Here is a 20482-nt window from a genome sequence, read left to right as displayed (position 1 = left end):
GCAGAGTTCATGCCATCGTAATGGCAAAGCATTGATACATCCCTAATAATGCCCACTAATACTTTGGTCAGATAGTGTATGGCAGAATTGCGGAATTACGTAAATAAAAATGATTAAAAATTGATGAATGCTACAAAAAATCCCAGAGGGTTAATGTAGTGGGCCAAACTAAAATTTATAATTTTCAAATGAAATCAGGTTTATTTAAACCACTTTGATAACACACTGTGAATGGTGTACTTACGGTACTCTACAAGCAGCTTCTTCAATCTTAGTACATCATGGCAAACATGCACAAAATCTAAGTCATGAGTGTTAAAAGTCAGATCTCTACTACCCCTTTAAATCAATCACTTGAAACTGTTGGAAAAACCTCTAAGTTCAAAGTTCCCTCATAATAATTAAAGTGTCGTAACAGTAATACAAATTCTGTGCACGCACTTTGCTTAAATTGTGCTTAGTCTGAACAAAGTTGTAGAATACTTCAAGCACACCCAGGCCCAGTGCCAAGAACCAATCACTTAAAAATTCACACTGTCAACTGACACAAGTGCCTGCAGAATTGACAATCAAATGCATAAGATCTTGAGTGCTCCATTTCTGTGCCCTCAGTTTGCCATTTAGCTGCCAGTTAATAAAATGGACCATTATTCAAATTTAGACACACTTATTGCATAATTACAGATGCTAAGAGAAGCACTTCCCTTGACAGGACCTTCTGAGACCTTGCAAAACAATACACCTTGAACAGTACATGAATAATTAACTAAGTTACAAAACAAGTGCTCATGCACTCATTAATAAATATGCAGAAACATGTTGGAATACATATACTACATTAGGACTGACATATTCAGTTCAAGATCCTTTCTGTTCTCGTTCTGGTAATGCAGTCGGATATTACAGTAGAGGCACCCAGTCCAAATTACCTACATCTCTTAAATGCTGACATAATTAATTACCTAAATTACCACAAAGTCACATGTTGCATATCAGAGGAAAGATAAAAAATGGCCTCCCTTTTCTGTCCTGGTTCATGTACTGTGTATCTGTTGTGAATTCCTGGTTTTCGCATAATTTGCGTATTCAGTAATAATTAATCAGGCTGGTTTGAGATGTTCAGTGGCATTACCTGACATCTTCAGCTAATGTTTGATGCACTGTTTATGTAGATAGTTCAGTGCATTAAATAGTTATTAAACAGAGGGTATATTCATTTGCATTAACTTTGTAACAATAATAGTACTGCTACACTGGTTTAGTGGCAATTAATTCATCTCATTGTCATGAACATTTTGGTATATGTGGTTATCGACTATGACCTTTCTAAAGTGTAGCACTTAATTTTGTGGATATAATTTTTTTCACCCTGGTAGCCATTTTCACAAAATAAATGTGGTTCCTGGGTTCTCTAACCTCAGAAAAAACTGTAGTGCTCTTACCTGTGGCTTATACCTGCCATGTGCTCTGCTTTTGGCAGAACTGTGTTTACCTTTCAGCCACCCTAGTCAGCCCATATGCCTGATGTTTCTGATGTCTGCCTTCATGGCATGGATTTAATCTTACAGGCAATAAAGAAAACATGGATAACCTGTAAAATAATTTAATTCAAACAAATAAATATTGAAAGACGCAGAATGTTGAAGAAAACTGTAACATTATTGATTGCCCAGAAATGAAAACAGCAGAAAGTGCAGATGTCAGAGGAAAAGTTAGTGACTCATAAAGTTAGTAACTGTAGGAAGAAATGATGTAGTATACATAAAGATTTCATACATATGATGAGAAATGGGGATAAAGATTAATGACACAAAACCTTATTTCACTCCAAAGAAGTAACAGACTGGTGGCAATAATACATTGAAAGCCTTTATGAGGGGAAAGGCATTATCTGGAAATCTAATACAAAACAAGAGTTGCTCTAAAAGAAATTTTGCAGCCTGTTTGCCTCAGGTTTGTTAATGTCATTGGAGGACATGAGCCAGCCCAGTGCTGAGAACCTGAGACTTAGGAGCAGTTTTTTTAATGCAAAGTTAAATTTCCTTTTAGTCTACCAAGAACATTCATTAACATATAATTATGGAATAAATCACGCAGTCATCCAAAAATCTTGTGGTTCAGAAATATTCACATTAGTAACATATGGAATATCATTTTTAATGCAACAATAGATGCTGCCTATAGGAAAATTAAACTGACCTATGGAGAAAATAGAAGCAGCTGTGTGAATACCAAGCACTCAGATGACTAAGTAAAGAAGGAATAGCTGAAAGCTGGAAGGAAGGAAGTATAGAAGGGCTGCACAAGGGAAACTTTTGTGTTGTGGCTGAGAGAGCGACACTTACAAATGTGCCTCAAGGTAGCAAGAATAAATTAACTTTATTTACACTCCTAAACTGATTACAGCAACATAGTTACTCAAACATGAGTCCAAATCCAATCCACCGATAGTGACTGACATACTAGAAGAGTTCTTCCAAGGGAGACATTGATGCAGCCATATTGTTGGAGATCAGTAGAGTTAAAGGACAGTCAGTACTTGAAGTCCATGAGGTGCTAGACCTGGGTAGTCAGAGATGGTGTCCAGTGAGGTGGCAGCTCTGAACAATTGATGATGGTATCTAGTGAGATGGAAGCATCAAATGATCAGAGAGACGAGCTCCATCAGATGGGCTGCATACATGGCCGGCATAATCTGGAAACGACTGTGAGCTGCATACTGATGGGTCATGGGTGCCGCGGATGTCAGGCCCGGCATGGAGAACTCTGAGGAGACATGGAGTGAACTCTCAGACGTGGCTGAGGGCAAATGACTGCGCAGGACAGGGGAAGCTCCAATTGAGGAGCCAGCAAGATGCAGTTGATACTCAGATCTAAATGACTCCTGATGCAGACTGGGGCAAAGTGGCCAGGTGATGTCCTTTATAGCCACCCAATGGAAAAATACTGCTCTGAAAATCAGCGGTATGTGACCTGTGGAAGAAGAACTGGTGCCCGCAATGGCAGCACTGATTGCTTTCACACAACTAGTGGCAAAGCTGGCACCATGTATTACCATGGTGGCTGTGGGATGTGCAATTAACAACAACTCAGTTCGCTTACAATATTGTTGTACTGTTTTCCTACTATCTCCCACAACGGTATTGCCAGTGGCAAGAGAGATGGCAGCACATGCCTGTGTGTGCAGTAGTTGGATCCCAGATGAATACGATAGAAAAAAACTTGAGGACAGTGTTATAGAAAGAGAAGAGAAGTGGTTGAAGATAAGATGGGGGAGACAATACTGCTAGAAGCATTTGACAGAGCACTGAAAGACCTAAGTGGAAAGAAGATCTCTGGAATAAATTATGTTCCCTCAGAATGACTGATATTCTTGAGAGAGCCAGCCCTGAAAGAACTATTCCACTAGGTATGTTAGATATATGTGACAGGCAAAGTATCCTCAAACTTAAGGAAGAATGTTATTCCAACTCCAAATAAGAAAGGTGTTGACAAGTGTGAGCTATTACAGAACTATCAGTTTAATGGGCTGTGCTTGCAAAATACTGACATTTACAGAAGACTGGAAAAAAATGGTGGGTACCAAACTCAGCTGAAGATCATTTTGGGTTCCAGAGAAGTGTAAGAAGATGTGAGGCACAATATTGACCCTACACCTTATCTTAGAAGGTAGATTTAAGAAAGTCAAATCTATGTTTATGGCATCAGTATATTTAGAGAAAGCTTTTGACAATATTGATTGGAATACACACTTCAAAATTTTTAAGTTGCTGGGACAAAATGCAATGAGCAAAGAATTATTTACAACTTGTACAGGATCCACACTGTAATTCTAAGAGTCAAAGGACATGAAAGGGAAGCCATAGTTAACAGTGAAATAAAACAGTGTTGTAGTCTGTCCCTGATGTTATCCAATCTGTACATTGAACAAACAGTAAAGGAAATCAAGGAGAAATTTAGAAGGGAAAGGAAAGTTCAGGGAGAAAAAATAAAAACTTTGATGTTTGCTTATGACTTTGTAAGTCTGACAGAGATGGCTAACAACTTGGAAGAGCTGTTGAACAGAATGAAAGAGGTTATTAAATGAACACCAATGAAAGTAAAACAAGGATAATAGTATGTAGTCAAATAAAAATTACATGATGGTGTGGGAAGTAGAGTAGGAAATCCGACACTAAAAGAAGCTGATGGGTTTCACCATTTGGGCAGTAAAATGACTGATGATGGCCAATGTAGAGAGGATATAAAATGCAAGACAAGCATTTCTGAAAAAGAAGAATTTGTTGACATCAACTGTTAAATGTTAGGGAGATTTTTCTGAAGGTATTTGTAGCCTTACACTGAGGTGACGAAAGTCATGGGATACCTCCTAATATTGTGTCAGACCTCCTTTTGCCCACCATAGTGCAGCAACTCAATGTGTCATAGACTCGACAAATTGCTAGAAGTCTCCTACCGAAATATTGAGTCATGCTGCTTTTATAGCCGTCCGCAACTGCAAAAGTGTTTCAAGTGCAGGATTTTCTGCACAAACTGGCCTCTTGATTGTGTCCCATAAATGTTTGATGGGTGGTCAAATCAGTCACTCAAATTGTCCAACATGTTCTTAAAACCACTTGCAAACAATTGTGGCCCGAAGGATCATTGTCATCCATAAAAATTCCATCGTTGTTTGGGAACATGAAGTCCATGCATGACTGCAAATGGTCTCCAAGTAGCCGAGCATAACCATTTCCAGCCACTGATTGATTCAGTTGGAGCAGAGAACCCAGTCCATTCCATGTAAACTAAGTTCACATCATTGTGGAGCCACCACCAGCTTGCACAGTGCCTTGCTGACAATTTGGGTCCATGGCTTCATAGGGACTGCACCACATTTGAACCCTACCACCCTTTCTTACCAACTAAAATCAAGACTCATCTGACCAGGCTATAGTTTTCCAATCGTCCAAGGTCCAACTGATATTGTCACGAGCCCTGGAGAGGCACTGCAGACGATGTTGTGCTGTTAGTAAAGGCACTAGCATCAGCCGTCTGCTGCTTAGCCTATTAATGCCAGATTTCACTGTACTGTCCTAATGGATATATTTGTTGTACATTGATTTCTGTAGTTATTTTGCAAAGTGTTGCTCATCTGTTAGCACCGACAAGTGCAGCTCTCGTCCGTTAAGTGAATGCCAGCGGCTCTTTCGTTGACTGTGGTGAGAGGTAATGCCTGAAATGTGGTATTCTTGGCACACACTTGACACTGGGGATCTCAGAATATTGAATTCCCTATTGATTTCCAAAATGGAATGTCCCACGCATCTAGGTTCAGCTACCATCCGCATTCCAAGTCTGTTAATTCCCATCGTGCGGTCATAATCACATTGGAAATATTTTCACATGAATCACCTGATTACAAATGACAGTTGCACCAATGTGGTACCTTTTATACCTTGCGTACACAATACTACCACCATCTGTATATGTAGAAGTGAAACATTAAAGGTAAGCAGTTCAGACAATAAGATAACACTGGTCAACACTCATTTTCTTGCCAAGGATATTTGAGTGGCTTTAGGATGGGTTAGTGGTGCTGAGGACGAATATAGCAACCATTTATGCAGTTTGGCTCTAGGTTTTGAGATAATGCATGATTTATTCAAAAAATTAGAAAAAATTGCTAATACTGAACTCGAGCGCTACAAACTACAATGAAAAAAGAAAATAATCTTTATAAATAGCTTCTATGAAAACCTGATAGGCATTTGTCCACGTATAAAACATAATTGAAAAGTTTCTCTATAAGTATATCATTTTCCGTCCATGACGAACCGCTTCCTGCACGCTTTCCTTTTATAGGTCTCTTCAGAACAGTCACGTTGCAGATTCCAGCAATAATCTGTCCCATCTTCCTTTATATCTTTCCTCTATTCCTTTCATATCTTGATGGAACCGCTCTCCTTGTTCCTCACTGAAATCACCTAGATTACGAGGAAATCGATCCAAGTGGCTGTGAAGGAAGTGCAATTTTATGCTCTGTTAGCTCCTAAGTTTTGAAAGTTAGTGAGCATGTTTTTGACCAGTTCCTCGTAATTGGGAGCTTTATGATTGCCCAAAAAACATTTTACAACAGCGACAAAACTGTTCCAGGCCGATGCTTCAGTGACAGTCATGACACTTGTAAAATTGGTATCGTTGATGAGCCTGCGAATTTGAGGACCATCAAATATTCCTGCCTTAAGTTTTTCACTACTGAGTCCAGGGAACGTATTGCAGATGTATGTGAAGCAATTACCATTTCTGTCTAAAGCTTTGGTGAATTGCTTCATTAGTCCTAACTTAATATGTAATGGTGGAAGAACAATCTTGTCCCTACTAACCAGAGGTTCATTAATGATGTTTGCTTCACCAACAGCCACATGTTCCCTTGGAGGCCATGTTTTCTGCTTCCAACGTTCGTGCTTTGCCCTACTATCCCACATGCAGATAAAACATGGGTGCTTTGTGTATCCACTTTGTTGTCCAAGCAAGAAGTTCACCATTTTCAAATCAACACAAATCAACCACTGGTGCTGCATATACTGAATTTTCTGCAGAACCATCTTGATGTTAGCATATGCTTCACAAAGTTTTGTTGAGTGGGCAATTGGAATAGATGCGTAACGATTGCCATTGTGTAGGAGAACACATTTTAAACTTCTAGTGGAACTGTCTATGAAGAGACGCCAGTCCTCTGGTCTATATTCCGGCAGCCCCAATTCAAGTAAAAGTCCAGGTATATTGCTGCAATATACCTGGAAGAATGGAAGTATGGAAGAAGGTTTTCTTCTCTCGTCCGGTAAGCTGTTATTTTAACACTTGGATGAAGACAGTTCTTTTCCTTAAGCCTGGATGCTAAGAGTTCTGATGCTTGCTTTGAAAGATTGAGTTCTCGTATCAAGTCACTGAGCTCCTTCTGGTCGAACTGCTGGGGTTGTGTCTCACGTCCTTCGTATTCCTAACCACTACTTGTACATTCCTCGCCGTGCACATCGTCATCTGATGATGTTAGCGTGGGTAATGTTGTGAAGGTTGGTACAGGAACATCGTTGCTGTGCACCACCGGTCTTCTTGCTGACTCCAAATCGGGATATTCCCACTTCCGTTTTTTGAACCTATTAAAACCTTTCACATTAACAATGCAAAAATAGCAATCATCTGTATGGTTCTTCTGCTCTCGCCATACCATAGGCACTCCGAAGTTTAAGCTTTTCCTTTTTCGTTTTGTCCACTGCCGTAAGCACTCCACACAGCATTTACAAACTTTATGGGGTGCCCACGCCTTGTCTTGATCTCCAAGTTTAATTCCGAAATATGCCAGATACGCTTCCTTCACAAAAGGAGTGATATTCTTCCTGTTCTTTTGAAGAACGTATTCACCACAAATGTAGCAGAACTCATCTGGATGGTTCACGCAAAGACGGCTTGAAGAACTCATGTTTTCCTAAAACAAAATTGCACAAATACTACATATTATGCAGAACTTTCTTGTATTTGCATGTCAATCACATCCAACAAACATCATTAATTGTTTTGTGTGAAATGAATACTCACCTCTTATTTGCTACGTCACGATGAAAAGGTTCTATCTCCTTGAAGCTGCACTGCACATGTGTGTGACTTTCGACCTTCGCCATTTTTCTTGTTTACACTGAACGCTATCTATCGGCTGTTGCGGGGATTACCTCGGCCAACAAATGAATGTCGAGTACCGCCGAATTCAAATCTGCACAACCCTCAATATCTTCAACACACGCACCGCACAACAGGACTTAACACATGCTGACAGTGTGATGTTTGCATGATGTAATCCTCAACCACACAGATGCACTCCCTGAGCACAATTGTTTAATAAAGATAGTACAATATCACTAATTAAAAAACAGGTAGCAAATACATTACACCATATATGGACCCTGCAGTCGATATTATCCACATGAAACTCTCATTTCCACAAATAACCTATATCTCAAAAACCAGAGCCAATTTGGAAAAAGTACAAATATACTCGGAATGAGTATCATAACAATATCCCATTTTCGTTCAAACTTCCCTGGCAACGAAAAAAAATTTTATTTTGTAGAGCTGTGTAATAGAAGCTTCTGAAATGCAATGATACAGATGAATGCTGAAGACTAGATCGGCAGATCTTGTAACTAATGAGGAGCTACTAAATATAATTTCTTGGGAGGAAAGAAATTTGTGGCACAACTGCACTTGTTGAAGAAGACCTAAGCATGACTAGAGCAAGCAGGTTCAAACGGATGAAGGTTGCAACAGTTATTCAGATATGAAGAAGCTTGCACAGCATTGCAAACATTTATTTGCTGGTTACTTTTATTGTAATAAAATAAAATAATATGTCAACTATTTGCAAGTTTAATTAGGATAAAAAGATGTGATGGTATTCTGATAGAGTATCTTTTTCTCTTTAAGGGCTGGACATTGTCAGAAGAATAAATAGTCCAAATCTAAGGTTGATGATGGATTTATTCCATGTTCAACACTTACAAGGTGACCTGACACACACAATTAAAACGGCCCTACCATATGTTGGTATGTAATTAATTATTTTACATAAATAACTATAAAAATTATTCTTTTCTGCACTTATACAGCACTTTCTAGTTTTTGACAAAGCTATTTGAAAACTATTTAGGCATTTGACTGAAGGGCTTTAAGTTAACGAGAAACCTAAATTATGATAGCCAGACTAGGATTTATTCTAGGGTTCTCCTGAAGGACAGTTTACTGCACTAATTCAGTACTTGGTTTATTACAGTTGTTCTAGGTTTAGTTTAAAAGATTTTGTTTCTGAATAAACAGAACAGGTGAGATAATGAAGTTTGTCATGGAGAATAATGAACTATTTTTTGCTCTTCATTGTGATATACTCTTCACACAGCTGTATTTAATGTCACTTATTAATTGGTATGGGTTTTGAATTGCTCATCGGATGTTAACACAATAAGTATAGTCATCTATGTAGTCATTAAGATGCATATCTAGATTAGAGTGAAGTTGAAACACTGCCACACAATTACAAGACATCTAAATTATAATATGTAGATATGTCAACCATGAAATTGATGTCAATGATAGAAAGACATTTATGTCTAGATAATAATTAGTTGTAATAAAGAAGATAATAATAACAACAATAACAATAAAAATTTCAGCCTCAACCATATAAGTGTAATTAATATTTGCAACCAATTTTGATAACTAATTTCACCCTCTCCTGCATGTGGTCAAGCTAATATTGCCAACTGGATTTCATCCCTGTGAGACTCAGTTGATATGTTCCAATATGTTATGTGACAATCATTGTTTTCTAAAGACTGAAGACCTGTGGGTAACAGTTTGTAACACCTTCTTTGGTTGCTACCACTACAGTATTTAATATCTATGGAATTCTTTTCACTGATCTGTAATAGATGTAAGTCAGAAAAGACGCAGTTTCAATTTTTGCCACAATGTGGGAAGCATGGTGTTGCAAAAATTGTTTATAAGTACATCTTTTGCCACACGGGGTAGCCGAGCTGTCTGAGGCGCCTTGTCATGGTCCGTGCAGCTCCCCCCCTCCGTTGGAGGTTCGCGTCCTCCCTCGGGCTTGGATGTGTCTGTTGTCCTTAGCATAAGTTAGTTTAAGTTAGATTAAGTAGTGTGTAAGCTTAGGGACCGATGACCTCAGCAGTTTGGTTCTATAAGACCTTACCACAAATTTCCAAAGTACATCTTTGTTCTTTTTGTGGTGTAAATAATAAACTAATCGTTTGAACCTAAAACAGGTAAATATCTGTGACCATAAATTTGTCACCAAATTTCACAGTCACAGTGTCATACTTAGGCAAGTGCTGTTTGCCAGGCATTTTCCAGGACCACACAGGTGCCTCTTATTGTCACATCATGTACTGTGACTCATCATCCTATATAACAGACTTCTATTATTTCACAGTCCACTGACAGTTTTGTTTTCCCCACGCCTTTGTTCTTGTGATCTGTAGCTTTTGCGTAGCTGCACAACAATGAAAATTGGGTACAATCACTTTTTATTGGATCTTTCTCTCGCTGACCTTTGTGCCAGAGCTGCATAAGTTACTTTCTCTGGCCTGTAGGGATGAGGATTGGTTTTTATATATGCCTTACACTTCTGTATCACAATACCAATAACAGTAGAACAGGATTATGTGACTTCTGTTAAATCTCTGTAATAGTATGGTTAAAATTTTGTTTGTATAGTTGAACCCTGTTCCAACACAGTTTCATCCATTTACTCATTCTGATGAAATATCTTTGTATGATGTAAGAAAGTCTATACTCTGATTTAAAACTACTTGTTGTTTGATATTTATTACATGGCAGCTACAGTGTTTCCACATCAGCTGTAATATGCTGCTTGGCTATAGGCATTGCAGATGCACTGTACTCTGTCAAAAGTGCTGTTGCTTAGCATTTTACAGAGTAATGTTAACAGTGCCCACTGTGAGGTGTGATGTGAATGCAAGATGCTTTGTCATCAGCAGATTTTAAATAGCCAGTAAGGGAAACAGCAGTCAGATGACATGTTCTACAGCAGTTAATTTAATTGAAACTCATGTCCTGTTCCAACAACCATCCCAGTTATTCAAGGAAATGGTGGACAGCAACCCACAGCTGTTACTGCAGAACTGTTAATAATGCTAACTTTGTGCGCACCAGTCAAATCTAACCTCTATAAGCAAATTGAGTTCTAGATAAAAAAGATTTAAATTTCAGTGTGAAAAACACATTATCTCTTTTCTTGCATGCCATTGGTGATCTAAAAGTAATCTCCATGAACTGATTCACTGCTATCAAGTGGGAGTAGCAAAGTGTCCTGGCTGGCATTTAGTTATAGCACAATGTGAACATACTTTGGTTTTGGGCAACATGGGCAAGCTGAGAAAGTATGCTGTGACAATAGAAGGAAACATTTTTATGTACATACCTCCACCAACTGTTATAGTTGTGTGCAAGGAGGGAGCTGGGGTTCATGTGCAGGTACTTCTGAGCCACAGCAATATGTAAAAAGAACTGGCTGAGGAGTCCTGCCCAACACCTCTCTTCATTGCGGTGGTGTTTTGTCAAACAGAACTACCTGCATAATGGAGAAGCAGGAGGTGCCACACACATTCCACCAACCTGTCAAAATTAGACTTTTAGTGCTGGGCTGATTAAAAACATGGTGTGGGTCTCAATAAGCCAAGAGTGTACCAAATCCCAGCCCAAAGCATATTGTTATAACAGTCCAAGAATCTGTAAAAATTATTATCAGATAAAATTATGAAGCATGACTCATGGCACAGCCTCTGTAATGCATAGGATGCTGTCCTTCATTTGTTTGAAGAACTGGGGGGTTGACTCCAGACTTCAGTTATCTGTTCAAAATTAGCAATGAAAATGCAAAAGCATATAACAAGATATGCAAAAGCACATAACAAGATGGAATGAGTAATTCTGTGGAAATATACAGAGCAATAGCAAGCTGAGCTTGACAGCTGATTGTGAATGTGGCATTGAACACTTTATCTAATCTTGTGGCATGCAGAAGGAAATGCCCTCAGATGCACAGCCAGATGTCAGATAGCATGTATTCTGTGCAGTGGTCTTTATATTTGGTACAATGAACAGTAGTGTACTCGTGGCAGCAATTGGAAATTATAATCGTTCCTACAAATTTGTCATAGTATTGAGAAATATACAGGGTGTCTCTCCTAAGAAACAATAGGTACATTTACTCTGGTGTTTCAGTTTTGCATTATGTAGTATGAGTCAGCCCACACAAATAGCACTCTTCACATCTTTCATGCAAAGCCCATTGTTGATGGAAAACATTGGTTTGTTTCCTATTACAAACAAAATTATTTTTGAAGTGGAATTTTATGCACCCATGAAATAGAGCGGGCCCGTTTTAGTCTATAGTGATATTCATTTTATCTATATGTATTTACAGGGACAGCGAAACACAAAGAAAAAACAGCATGCCAGCAGTGACTCAGTAGTGCTGCATACTTTGCAGTAGCAGTCAGTGAGGAATGCAACAGTGCTGTCACTGCCGGAGTACAGGTTATTCTTCGAGTTTTACTATCCCTATTAATACATGTTAAAAAAACTAGAGTAATCTGAGACTGCTCTATCGAATGGGCATGTAAAATTCTGTTTTAAAAGTAATTCTGTTTGTAATGGCAAACAAACCAATGCTTCCCAACGACACTGGACATCGCATGAAAGTGATGAGCACTGTTTGTTTGGGCTGACTCCAGCTGCACAACGCAAAAATGAAGTTGCAAATATGTGCTGAAACACCAGAGAAAATGTGCTTGACAACTCTTGAAAGAGAGACCTGTATATAAAGTATGAAAAAAAAAGTTATGGAAGAATTTGATATTGCTGGTAAAACATGTGGCATTACCTCAGATAATGACATCAAAAAGTTAAGAATGTGAACATATTATGAAGCTTTTGGCTGCGTGATTGCTTAGAACTAATGTAAAATTTACATTTAGATTATCTGTGTACCATATTGTATTTTAGCTTAATGATGTTTTCAACATATTAATTATTTCTTGTGTCCATAGGCCACATCCAGATTGCCCAAGTGCCCAACAGAAATGAACCTGACACACCTGGTGAAGTAAATTACAGCTACATATTTGATGTTCTAAAAGATAATGGTTATGATGGTTGGATTGGTTTGGAGTACAAACCAGCAACGGGAACAAGAGAAGGGTTGAAATGGATTCAGAATTATAGAGTTACACAGTAATTCTTGTTGAAAAATATTTTGTAGGGGTGTTTTCTGGAACAAATATTTCTATTTTGGGATTTTTTAATTGCAAAGCATGAAAATATATGTAATAAAAATTTGAACTATTAATTCATCTACTTTCTTTTGCTATTTTGGATTCCTTTAAATAATTTTGTCAGTTATAAATAATGCATCTATCGGGTTGCTATTCACTGTAATTACAGGCCTTTCAATGACAAACATCCAAAATTTGTGTCTGCATCATCAAATATCTGAGACGTCTGTGAGAAAAATATGAATGATTAAGCGTTGTTGAGATAAGCCACATTTAAAAAATCGGAGTAAATTTCCAAATCAAGTGAGAATACATATGGCAAAAGAAAGTCCTTGGTGGAACATAAATAATGAAAGCGGTAAATGTAACAAGTCACTGTATATCTGAGGCATCAGGTCATCGATAGGCACATAAACAAGACAGTGTATGTTGCTAATCTTCCGGACAAATCCTTCTTCAGAGCTAACAGACTGCACATACACCTACACAGACAGCTATGTTGTCCCAGCCGATTACATTGTGCCAGCATTGCAGCTCAACTAGGGTGAGGGGAGACAGGAGTCAAGATATGGGAGGGACATTTGGGGAATGTTAGCTGATGGATGGGACAGAGAGGCAGTAAGCTAATGGTATAAGTATATGACACTGGTGAGCTCATTCTGGCATAGGCAGGGGGAGTTGTGCACAGTGCACAATGCCATGGAGAAGTGGATTGGAAGGGGGAGATATAACAGAAGAAGAGGCAGACTGAGGAGAGGTGGATATGAGTGCAGAATAAGTGATGTGGGGAGAATGGAGACAGGCATGGTGGTTGAGGCCTGGAGAGTTACCGTATCAAAAGATATATTTCAAGGACAATTCCCATCTACTTAAGTCAGAGAAACTGGTGTTTGGGGGGGGGGGGTGCAAATGGCAAATGACATGGGCTGTGAAGTCAGAGAAACTGGTGTTGGGGGGGGGGGGGGTTGCAAATGACATGGGCTGTGAAGCAGCCATTGAAGTCAAGCATGTTCCAGGTGGTCAATTCTGGTCTCAACTGCAGTTCGGCAGTGGTTATTCATACAGGTGAACAGCTGGTTGATGATATGCACACATAAAACCCCTGCAGACAAAGACTCCACCACTGTCATGATGAATTGCAGCAATTACCTTACAGCAAGTATCCACCAACTGTCCAATACTTCCACCTACAAGCCCTACCACAGTAATCTTATCCCAAAACTCCAGCATAACCTCCAATCCTTACACAGATATGTAGGCTCATCCCAAAATCTCTCCTCCCATGAGTCCACTCTGTACTCACTCCAGCCAACCCTCCTCCCCCTCCTGCTCCCCGTCCCCCTCCTCCTCCCAACACTTTCCACATACTTCTTAAAATTCATAAATCTAACTATCCTGGATGACACATTGTAGCTCGTTAATGTGCTCACACAGAAAGTGTCTTTGCTCTTGTTGACTAACACCTCCAACCTGTTGCCTGCCAAAACAACGCTTTTCCTTAGTGGAGCTGCAGTACCAACACATTGTAGTTGACAATGCAACAGATTTATATGTGTATAAGTGCATTCTGTTAGCTCTGTAGAATGACTTGTCTGAAAGTTCACCAATGTTGTCAGTCTTGTTTATGTGGCTATCAATGAGTTACCTATACACGGAGGTGTTACTTTTACTCTTTCCATTATTGAAACTAACATAATTAAGTTAGTGAATGTGCACTGACAAGACATCAGGAACTCCCTCTTATGCGTGAATGATTTAGTGATACATTGTACTACATTTCAAATTGTTAATCCTCAACACTACAGTTTGATACAATGTAAATACTGATGTCATAGCAGACTTATAATACTGTAGCAGCTTTGCGCAAAACAGTTTCCATTATTGCCATATAAAATAAAACATTTCCTTATGATTCCAGTTTTTGGAGAATCTGCAATCATGTGCTCATCTAAATTTATTGATCAGTTATTAAAGTGTGATTCAGGTCAATGTAAATTTCAGGTTTGCTGACATTAATCTTTTACTGATGTCTGTTTTACATGTTTCATGATAGCAAACAATGTCCCCTCCTTTCCTCGCCATGTGTGCAGCGTGATGTACCTCTTATACTTTGCTTCCATACAAGAAAAAGAATTGTAAAATACTGACCCCCATGGGCTCTTTAACTACCCCATACATGTCATCTACAATAAGTGAGCCAAAGACTTTAGGCACCCACATGAAATTAGGGAACAAATTTTCACATCTCATGTATTGGTGTGTGATGCTGGGGTAGTCCACCTTTTAACTTAGTGACTATTTGTACTTGTGTAGGAATGTAAGGAATTAGATAAAGAGAGAGATTTAGATGACTAGCAGTCCATATTCCGTGGAGTCCTATATGAGGGGAAGGGTCTGTCATCAAATCCGGCTCCTCAAAGAATCGCCATGACCTGTCATTTAGCATTGTTTACATTGTGTCACATTTTGTTTCTACCTCCCAGTTCTCATCCTACAGTTCTCTTCCAGAGAAAATCCAAGAAGATGTCTCCCTCATATTTCCTTGGCTTTACAGTTTGAATTAAATGGCTGCATGCCTTGCTTCAGGTTGTGTCCATTCCGTTTTTACTTTATATTTCTTATCTACCTTCTCCTTTGTTGGTCTCTGGTTAAAACTTTCTTAAAGTAGGCATAAAATCCACATTCTGTGACATCTCACAGATTACAGTTCATTCTGGGGTTGGTACAGCAAGCAGTATGTGTGATATGTAGTAACAAGCAGCCTTGATTGCAGTGTTAAATTTTTTTTATTATTTCCAAATGATGTGTTTCACCTTTATTTATACACCTTCAGATTGGCTGATATTTGATAGCAGTGGATATGTGGGATACCACACATAAAATATCCCTTCAGGTAAATACCCCTTTTCAAAGCCTTAAAAACACTGTATGGCGTCCTTATTACATCGTGTGGTGCAGTCCAATGCAAAACATATGGGATCAGGCCTACAGTAAGTCTTTAATCACTACAGCTCCGGCATGCTTATGATGTAATGACTTACTGTAGGCCTGACACCATTTGGTTTGTATTGGATTGGACCACATGCCATAATGACACTGCACAATGTTTTGAAAGCTTTGACAAGGGGCGTTTACCTGCTGGGATATTTTATGCATGGCATCCCATGTACCCATCACTACCAAATATCAGCCAGTCTGAAGATGCCTAAATAAAGGTGAAATGCATCCTTGGGAAATAATAATAAAAATTTTAACACTGCAACGCAGACACCAAGACTGCATGTTTCTTCATGTCTCACAGATTCCTCGTGGTATAAAACCGGGACCACGATGCTGGAGGTAAGACAACGTTATTTTCGTAAAACACTGTTGACAAAATATAGCGATCTGGCATTTGCAGCTGAATGCCGAACAGTTTTACTGCCATCAACATACATTTTGCATAAAGACTGCCAAGATAAGATAAGAGAGAGTAGGGCTTACAGGGAGGCATATAGACAGTCATTTCCCATCGCTCCATTTGCAAGTGAAACAGGAAGGAGGTAACCTCCACCAGGCACTGTATGGTGCAGAGGACATGTTGTATGAGAATAAGCTCTTGTAATGTTGCTACATACAGCACTCATCCCCAAAGTGATCTTCATGGTAAGTGGCAAATAAGGACTTAGGATGTCTTTGTAGTGCTGCCGTGTGGCATAATGAGCCATGAAGAGCAATAGGAAACTGAAGCCATCTGAAAGAAAGGAGAGTCAGGATGGTGTACCATATTAACTTCATATTGTATGCTGTGATGTTAGGAATAGATTTTAATACATTGAGGAATCTGCTGAAAAGGGCAGCAATTGTTTTGACTGCATAGGCTTTTCTAGCACAGTAATTCAAGATGTTTTTGTTGAGTTTGCTGCCTTATCCTAAAATCAGATTGATATAATATTTAAATAGTCCAACTTGCCACCTTCTCCAGATGAGACACTGTTGAGTCTCAGTAAACTGATAGAAAACCAGAGATAGTGTGTCTATATATGCACTGCAGAGACAGGTCGGGCATCTACCAAACACTATTGGTGCTGCATGTGAACAAAGTGTGCATGTAGTACAACCACTATCAAGTCAAATTCCAAACGTTGGGTCATCGATGAAGTACACCACGTAAAACTGAAAGCATGTTTATTACTGACATTAACATACAGCCAGAACAGAATTGACCTCCTGGATGGAGAGTGCAACTGTTTATACAAGCATTTAATATTACAGAATATACAAGCATTACAAACATAAGATATTTCAAGAATCTTCCAGAAATGATAATTACTAAAAAAAAAACAACAAATAAATGGACTGGTGATCGTTTACTTTGCACCACACTGCATCCACCACAGGTCGCAGTATAGCTCCCTCTCCTGGAAAAACGACAATCTACTGTTTCAGAAATTCTCACTGGAGCCGACTATATGATCTAGAATTGACAGCGGTCCTCTTTGTATTGGCACTGAGGGCTTCTCATGTTCTGACTGGACTTTAACAAGCATCAAAAGTATCCCTTCTGTCGAAACTTCACAGTCGTTGAGTAGGTCTTCAGTTTCCTTGCAACTCCCATAGTTGGTCTGTGCCTTTGTGCTGTAATGGGGCTTCATACAGAGGACATGGATGACATCTCTGCCCTTTTATCTTCATGATGAATTATCATAATCTTTGCTTATATTTGATGTCTAATAAGGAATGAAGACTATGGTACTAATAAGGAATGATAACTACGGTACTGCACTAAGTGGCACTTTTGTAACTTGACTGATAGTCCTACTTTCCACACAGGTGTAAAAATCCAAACAAAATCTCCCAAATGGTATCTCACTGGTTGGTGCTTGGTATTGTATTGCTCTCAGTCCTTCTCCTGGGTGTCCAGGGTCAGTATTTGAGCTAGCTGTCTTCTTCAGTCCTGCTGATGAGCTGTGTTGTGTAGTCATCCTGAGAATCATCCAGTTGAAATGACAACTGTGTATCCATTACCATTTCACCCTCATGAATGTGGAGCAGAAAGAAAGATGTGAAGCCTGTAGTGTCTTGCTTTGCTGTTTTGTATGTAATGGGCAGTATTGTATCCCAATCTCTCTGTTTGACGTCAGCATACATCGTGATATTAAAGCGTTCTATGAGGCCATTCATCTGTGGATCACAGGCATTTGTTATCCTGTGGGTGATGTCACAATGTGAAATTACCTCTGATACTAGTCTTGCCTGGAAAACTTTTCTGTAATCAGAGATCATCACTTGGAGTGCTCCATGCTTCAAGATGTAATCTTCTGGAAAGAACTTTGTGATTTCTGGAGCTTCTAAAGTTAGCACAGCCTCAGTGACAGCATGGTGGGTGAGGTAGTCAGTACAGACTATTATCCATTGTTCCCCATTTGTTGACTTACGGAACCTTCCCAAGAGGTCGATTCCAGTTTGATGGAATGGTGCTGCTGCAGGAATTGGTACTAGATGTCCCAAAGGTAGTTGTGGTACATGCTATTGTGTCTCATGAATTGGTAGAGACTTGGCCAGTGACATCTGCGACTGATTCTGTCTAGAATCTGCAAAACTCCTAGGAGACCAGATGTCGGAGTGTTGTGAAAATACTCAGGATAGCTGGCTGTAGATGAGCTGAAATGACAGGCAGTCATTTCCACTTCATTGGATAATAGTTCCTCATGTACAATGCTATGTTAATTAACTGGAATTCTTCTTTGGCTGGTTCCTCCTCCTTGAAGGCTTGTAGGGCTTTCAGCAGTGCTGGACCTTCCCTCTGTTTAATGGAACTGTCATTTGAATCAGCAGTGACTGAGATTTCATTCACGCTGCTGAGTTCCACCAAAGGATTCCATGAAAGGCTTTCGGTGACCTTGTTTTTGCATCCATTTTTGTATACCACTGTGTTGTCTTACTCCAGAAGCCTCAGCGCCGACATCACAAGACAACTGGATGGATTTTTGAGCTAATTAGCCAGCATAGGGAATGGTGTTCCATCATAGTGGTGAACGGTTAGCCAAATAAACACAGCGGAAACTTGTTAATGACCCAGACAACTGCAAGGCATTCTTTCTCAATGGTAAAATAGTCAATCTCTGACTTAGAGAGTACTCTGGAGACACAAGCTATCTCCTTTTCAGCACCTTCCTGAATTCACACTAGAACTGCACCTACACTCATAGCTGCTAGTGGTGGAGTGAAGTTCTGTTTCGGATTCTCGGTGTACAGTGCTAGAACTGGAGAAGGTGTTAGCACCTCCTTAAGAGCAAGGAAAGATCTTTCTTACACCTCATTCAGGGAAAATGTGGTATGTCCTTGCAGCAGTTCTTGCAAGGAACATGCTTGGTACAGAAGTTTTTTATGAATCACCAGTAGTATAAGCAAGATATGAGTAAACTGCCAACATCATGAACATGCGAGTATTCAGGAAATCTGTGACTGCTCCTATCTTCTCTGGATTGGGACAGATTCCATCGCCATTCACTAGGTTCCCCAAGATTTTTATTTCTTGGGCACCAAAGAGTCACCTCACTGGATTCAGGCAGAGACCTGCAGTGTGAACACACTCCAACAGGCTGTTTAAATATTCTTAAAAAATAAAAAACAGCAATGTCACCCAAATGGTAAAGACCCATCATCCATTTAAGGTGTTGAAGTAGTGTGTCTGTCATACATTCAAAGGTGGCTGGAGCATTACACATACAAATGGCATAACTTTACACTTGTAGAGGCCTTCAGGAGTTATGAAGGCAATATTTTCCTGGTCAGTCTCATCCACTATGATTTGGCAATAGTCTGCCGGCATGTCCCTAATTGAGAAATACTTCACTCTTTTCAAGCATCCTAGGGCGTCATGAATGTGTGGCTATGGATTGACACCTTTCTTCATAATTTTCTTCAGTCTTCAGTAGTTGGCACAGATATGCCATGTGCCATTCTTCTTCTTCTTCTTCTTCTTCTTCTTCACAAGGACCATAGGAGAGGACCAATGACTCTCTGAAGGTTCCGTGATTTCATCCTGCAGCTACTTCTCCCCTTCCACTCGGATTATGCTGCGTAATTGGCAGATGATCCCAGTGTTGATATGATGTTTTACTGCGAGTGCTTGATCTGTCTTTTCTCCACTCCCGATTTGAAAGCATCTGAGAATTGATGCAGAACAGCTATCACTTGCCGACATTGTTCCTTGTTTAGACCAGATCATATTGGCAGCTCGATAGTAACTTCATCCCCCTTGCTAGCAGATCATGATTCTTTGTCAATGACATGATAACAATGTTACCTCAGTTATTATGGAAGCACATCACTATTAAACTGCTTGACAGTTGTAACATGCTCCCATAATAAGTCAGCCAACATTGCCAATTTTATGACAATTACATGTAGTCATAAGCACAAAAATCATGAACACTAAAGAAATATACACAGGAGCAAAAACTTGTATTGCATAATGTACTAGTAACAATCTTCGATAAAGTAAGTTATAATTTTCTAATGTGCTCTGACATACTTTTTGTTTAATTCTTAGTGGGTGCTCATACATTGAGTATATGATACTTCTATTTTAGGTACTTGGTAATGGTCTAGGACCAAAATTGTATCCTCACAATAATTAAGGAAAAATG

At 39.3% G+C, this 20482-nt stretch overlaps 1 protein-coding gene across 1 annotated transcript in view; it reads left to right on the top strand.

The window, feature by feature from the left end:
- Nucleotides 1-12922, top strand: part of LOC126248303 (putative hydroxypyruvate isomerase) — a 41605-nt gene extending 28683 nt beyond the window's left edge. The window contains exons 4-5 of the mRNA XM_049949170.1: nucleotides 8461-8580; nucleotides 12624-12922. Of these exons, the coding sequence (XP_049805127.1) occupies nucleotides 8461-8580; nucleotides 12624-12811 (308 nt within the window). The 3' untranslated portion in view covers nucleotides 12812-12922. The remainder of the gene's footprint in view (nucleotides 1-8460; nucleotides 8581-12623) is intronic.
- Nucleotides 12923-20482: the final 7560 nt, after the last annotated feature.

This window comes from Schistocerca nitens, chromosome 3 (genome assembly GCF_023898315.1).
Source record: "Schistocerca nitens isolate TAMUIC-IGC-003100 chromosome 3, iqSchNite1.1, whole genome shotgun sequence".
Lineage (NCBI taxonomy): Eukaryota > Metazoa > Arthropoda > Insecta > Orthoptera > Acrididae > Schistocerca > Schistocerca nitens.
Note: the sequence above shows the minus strand (reverse complement) of the source record. Positions and strands in the feature narration are given on the sequence as shown.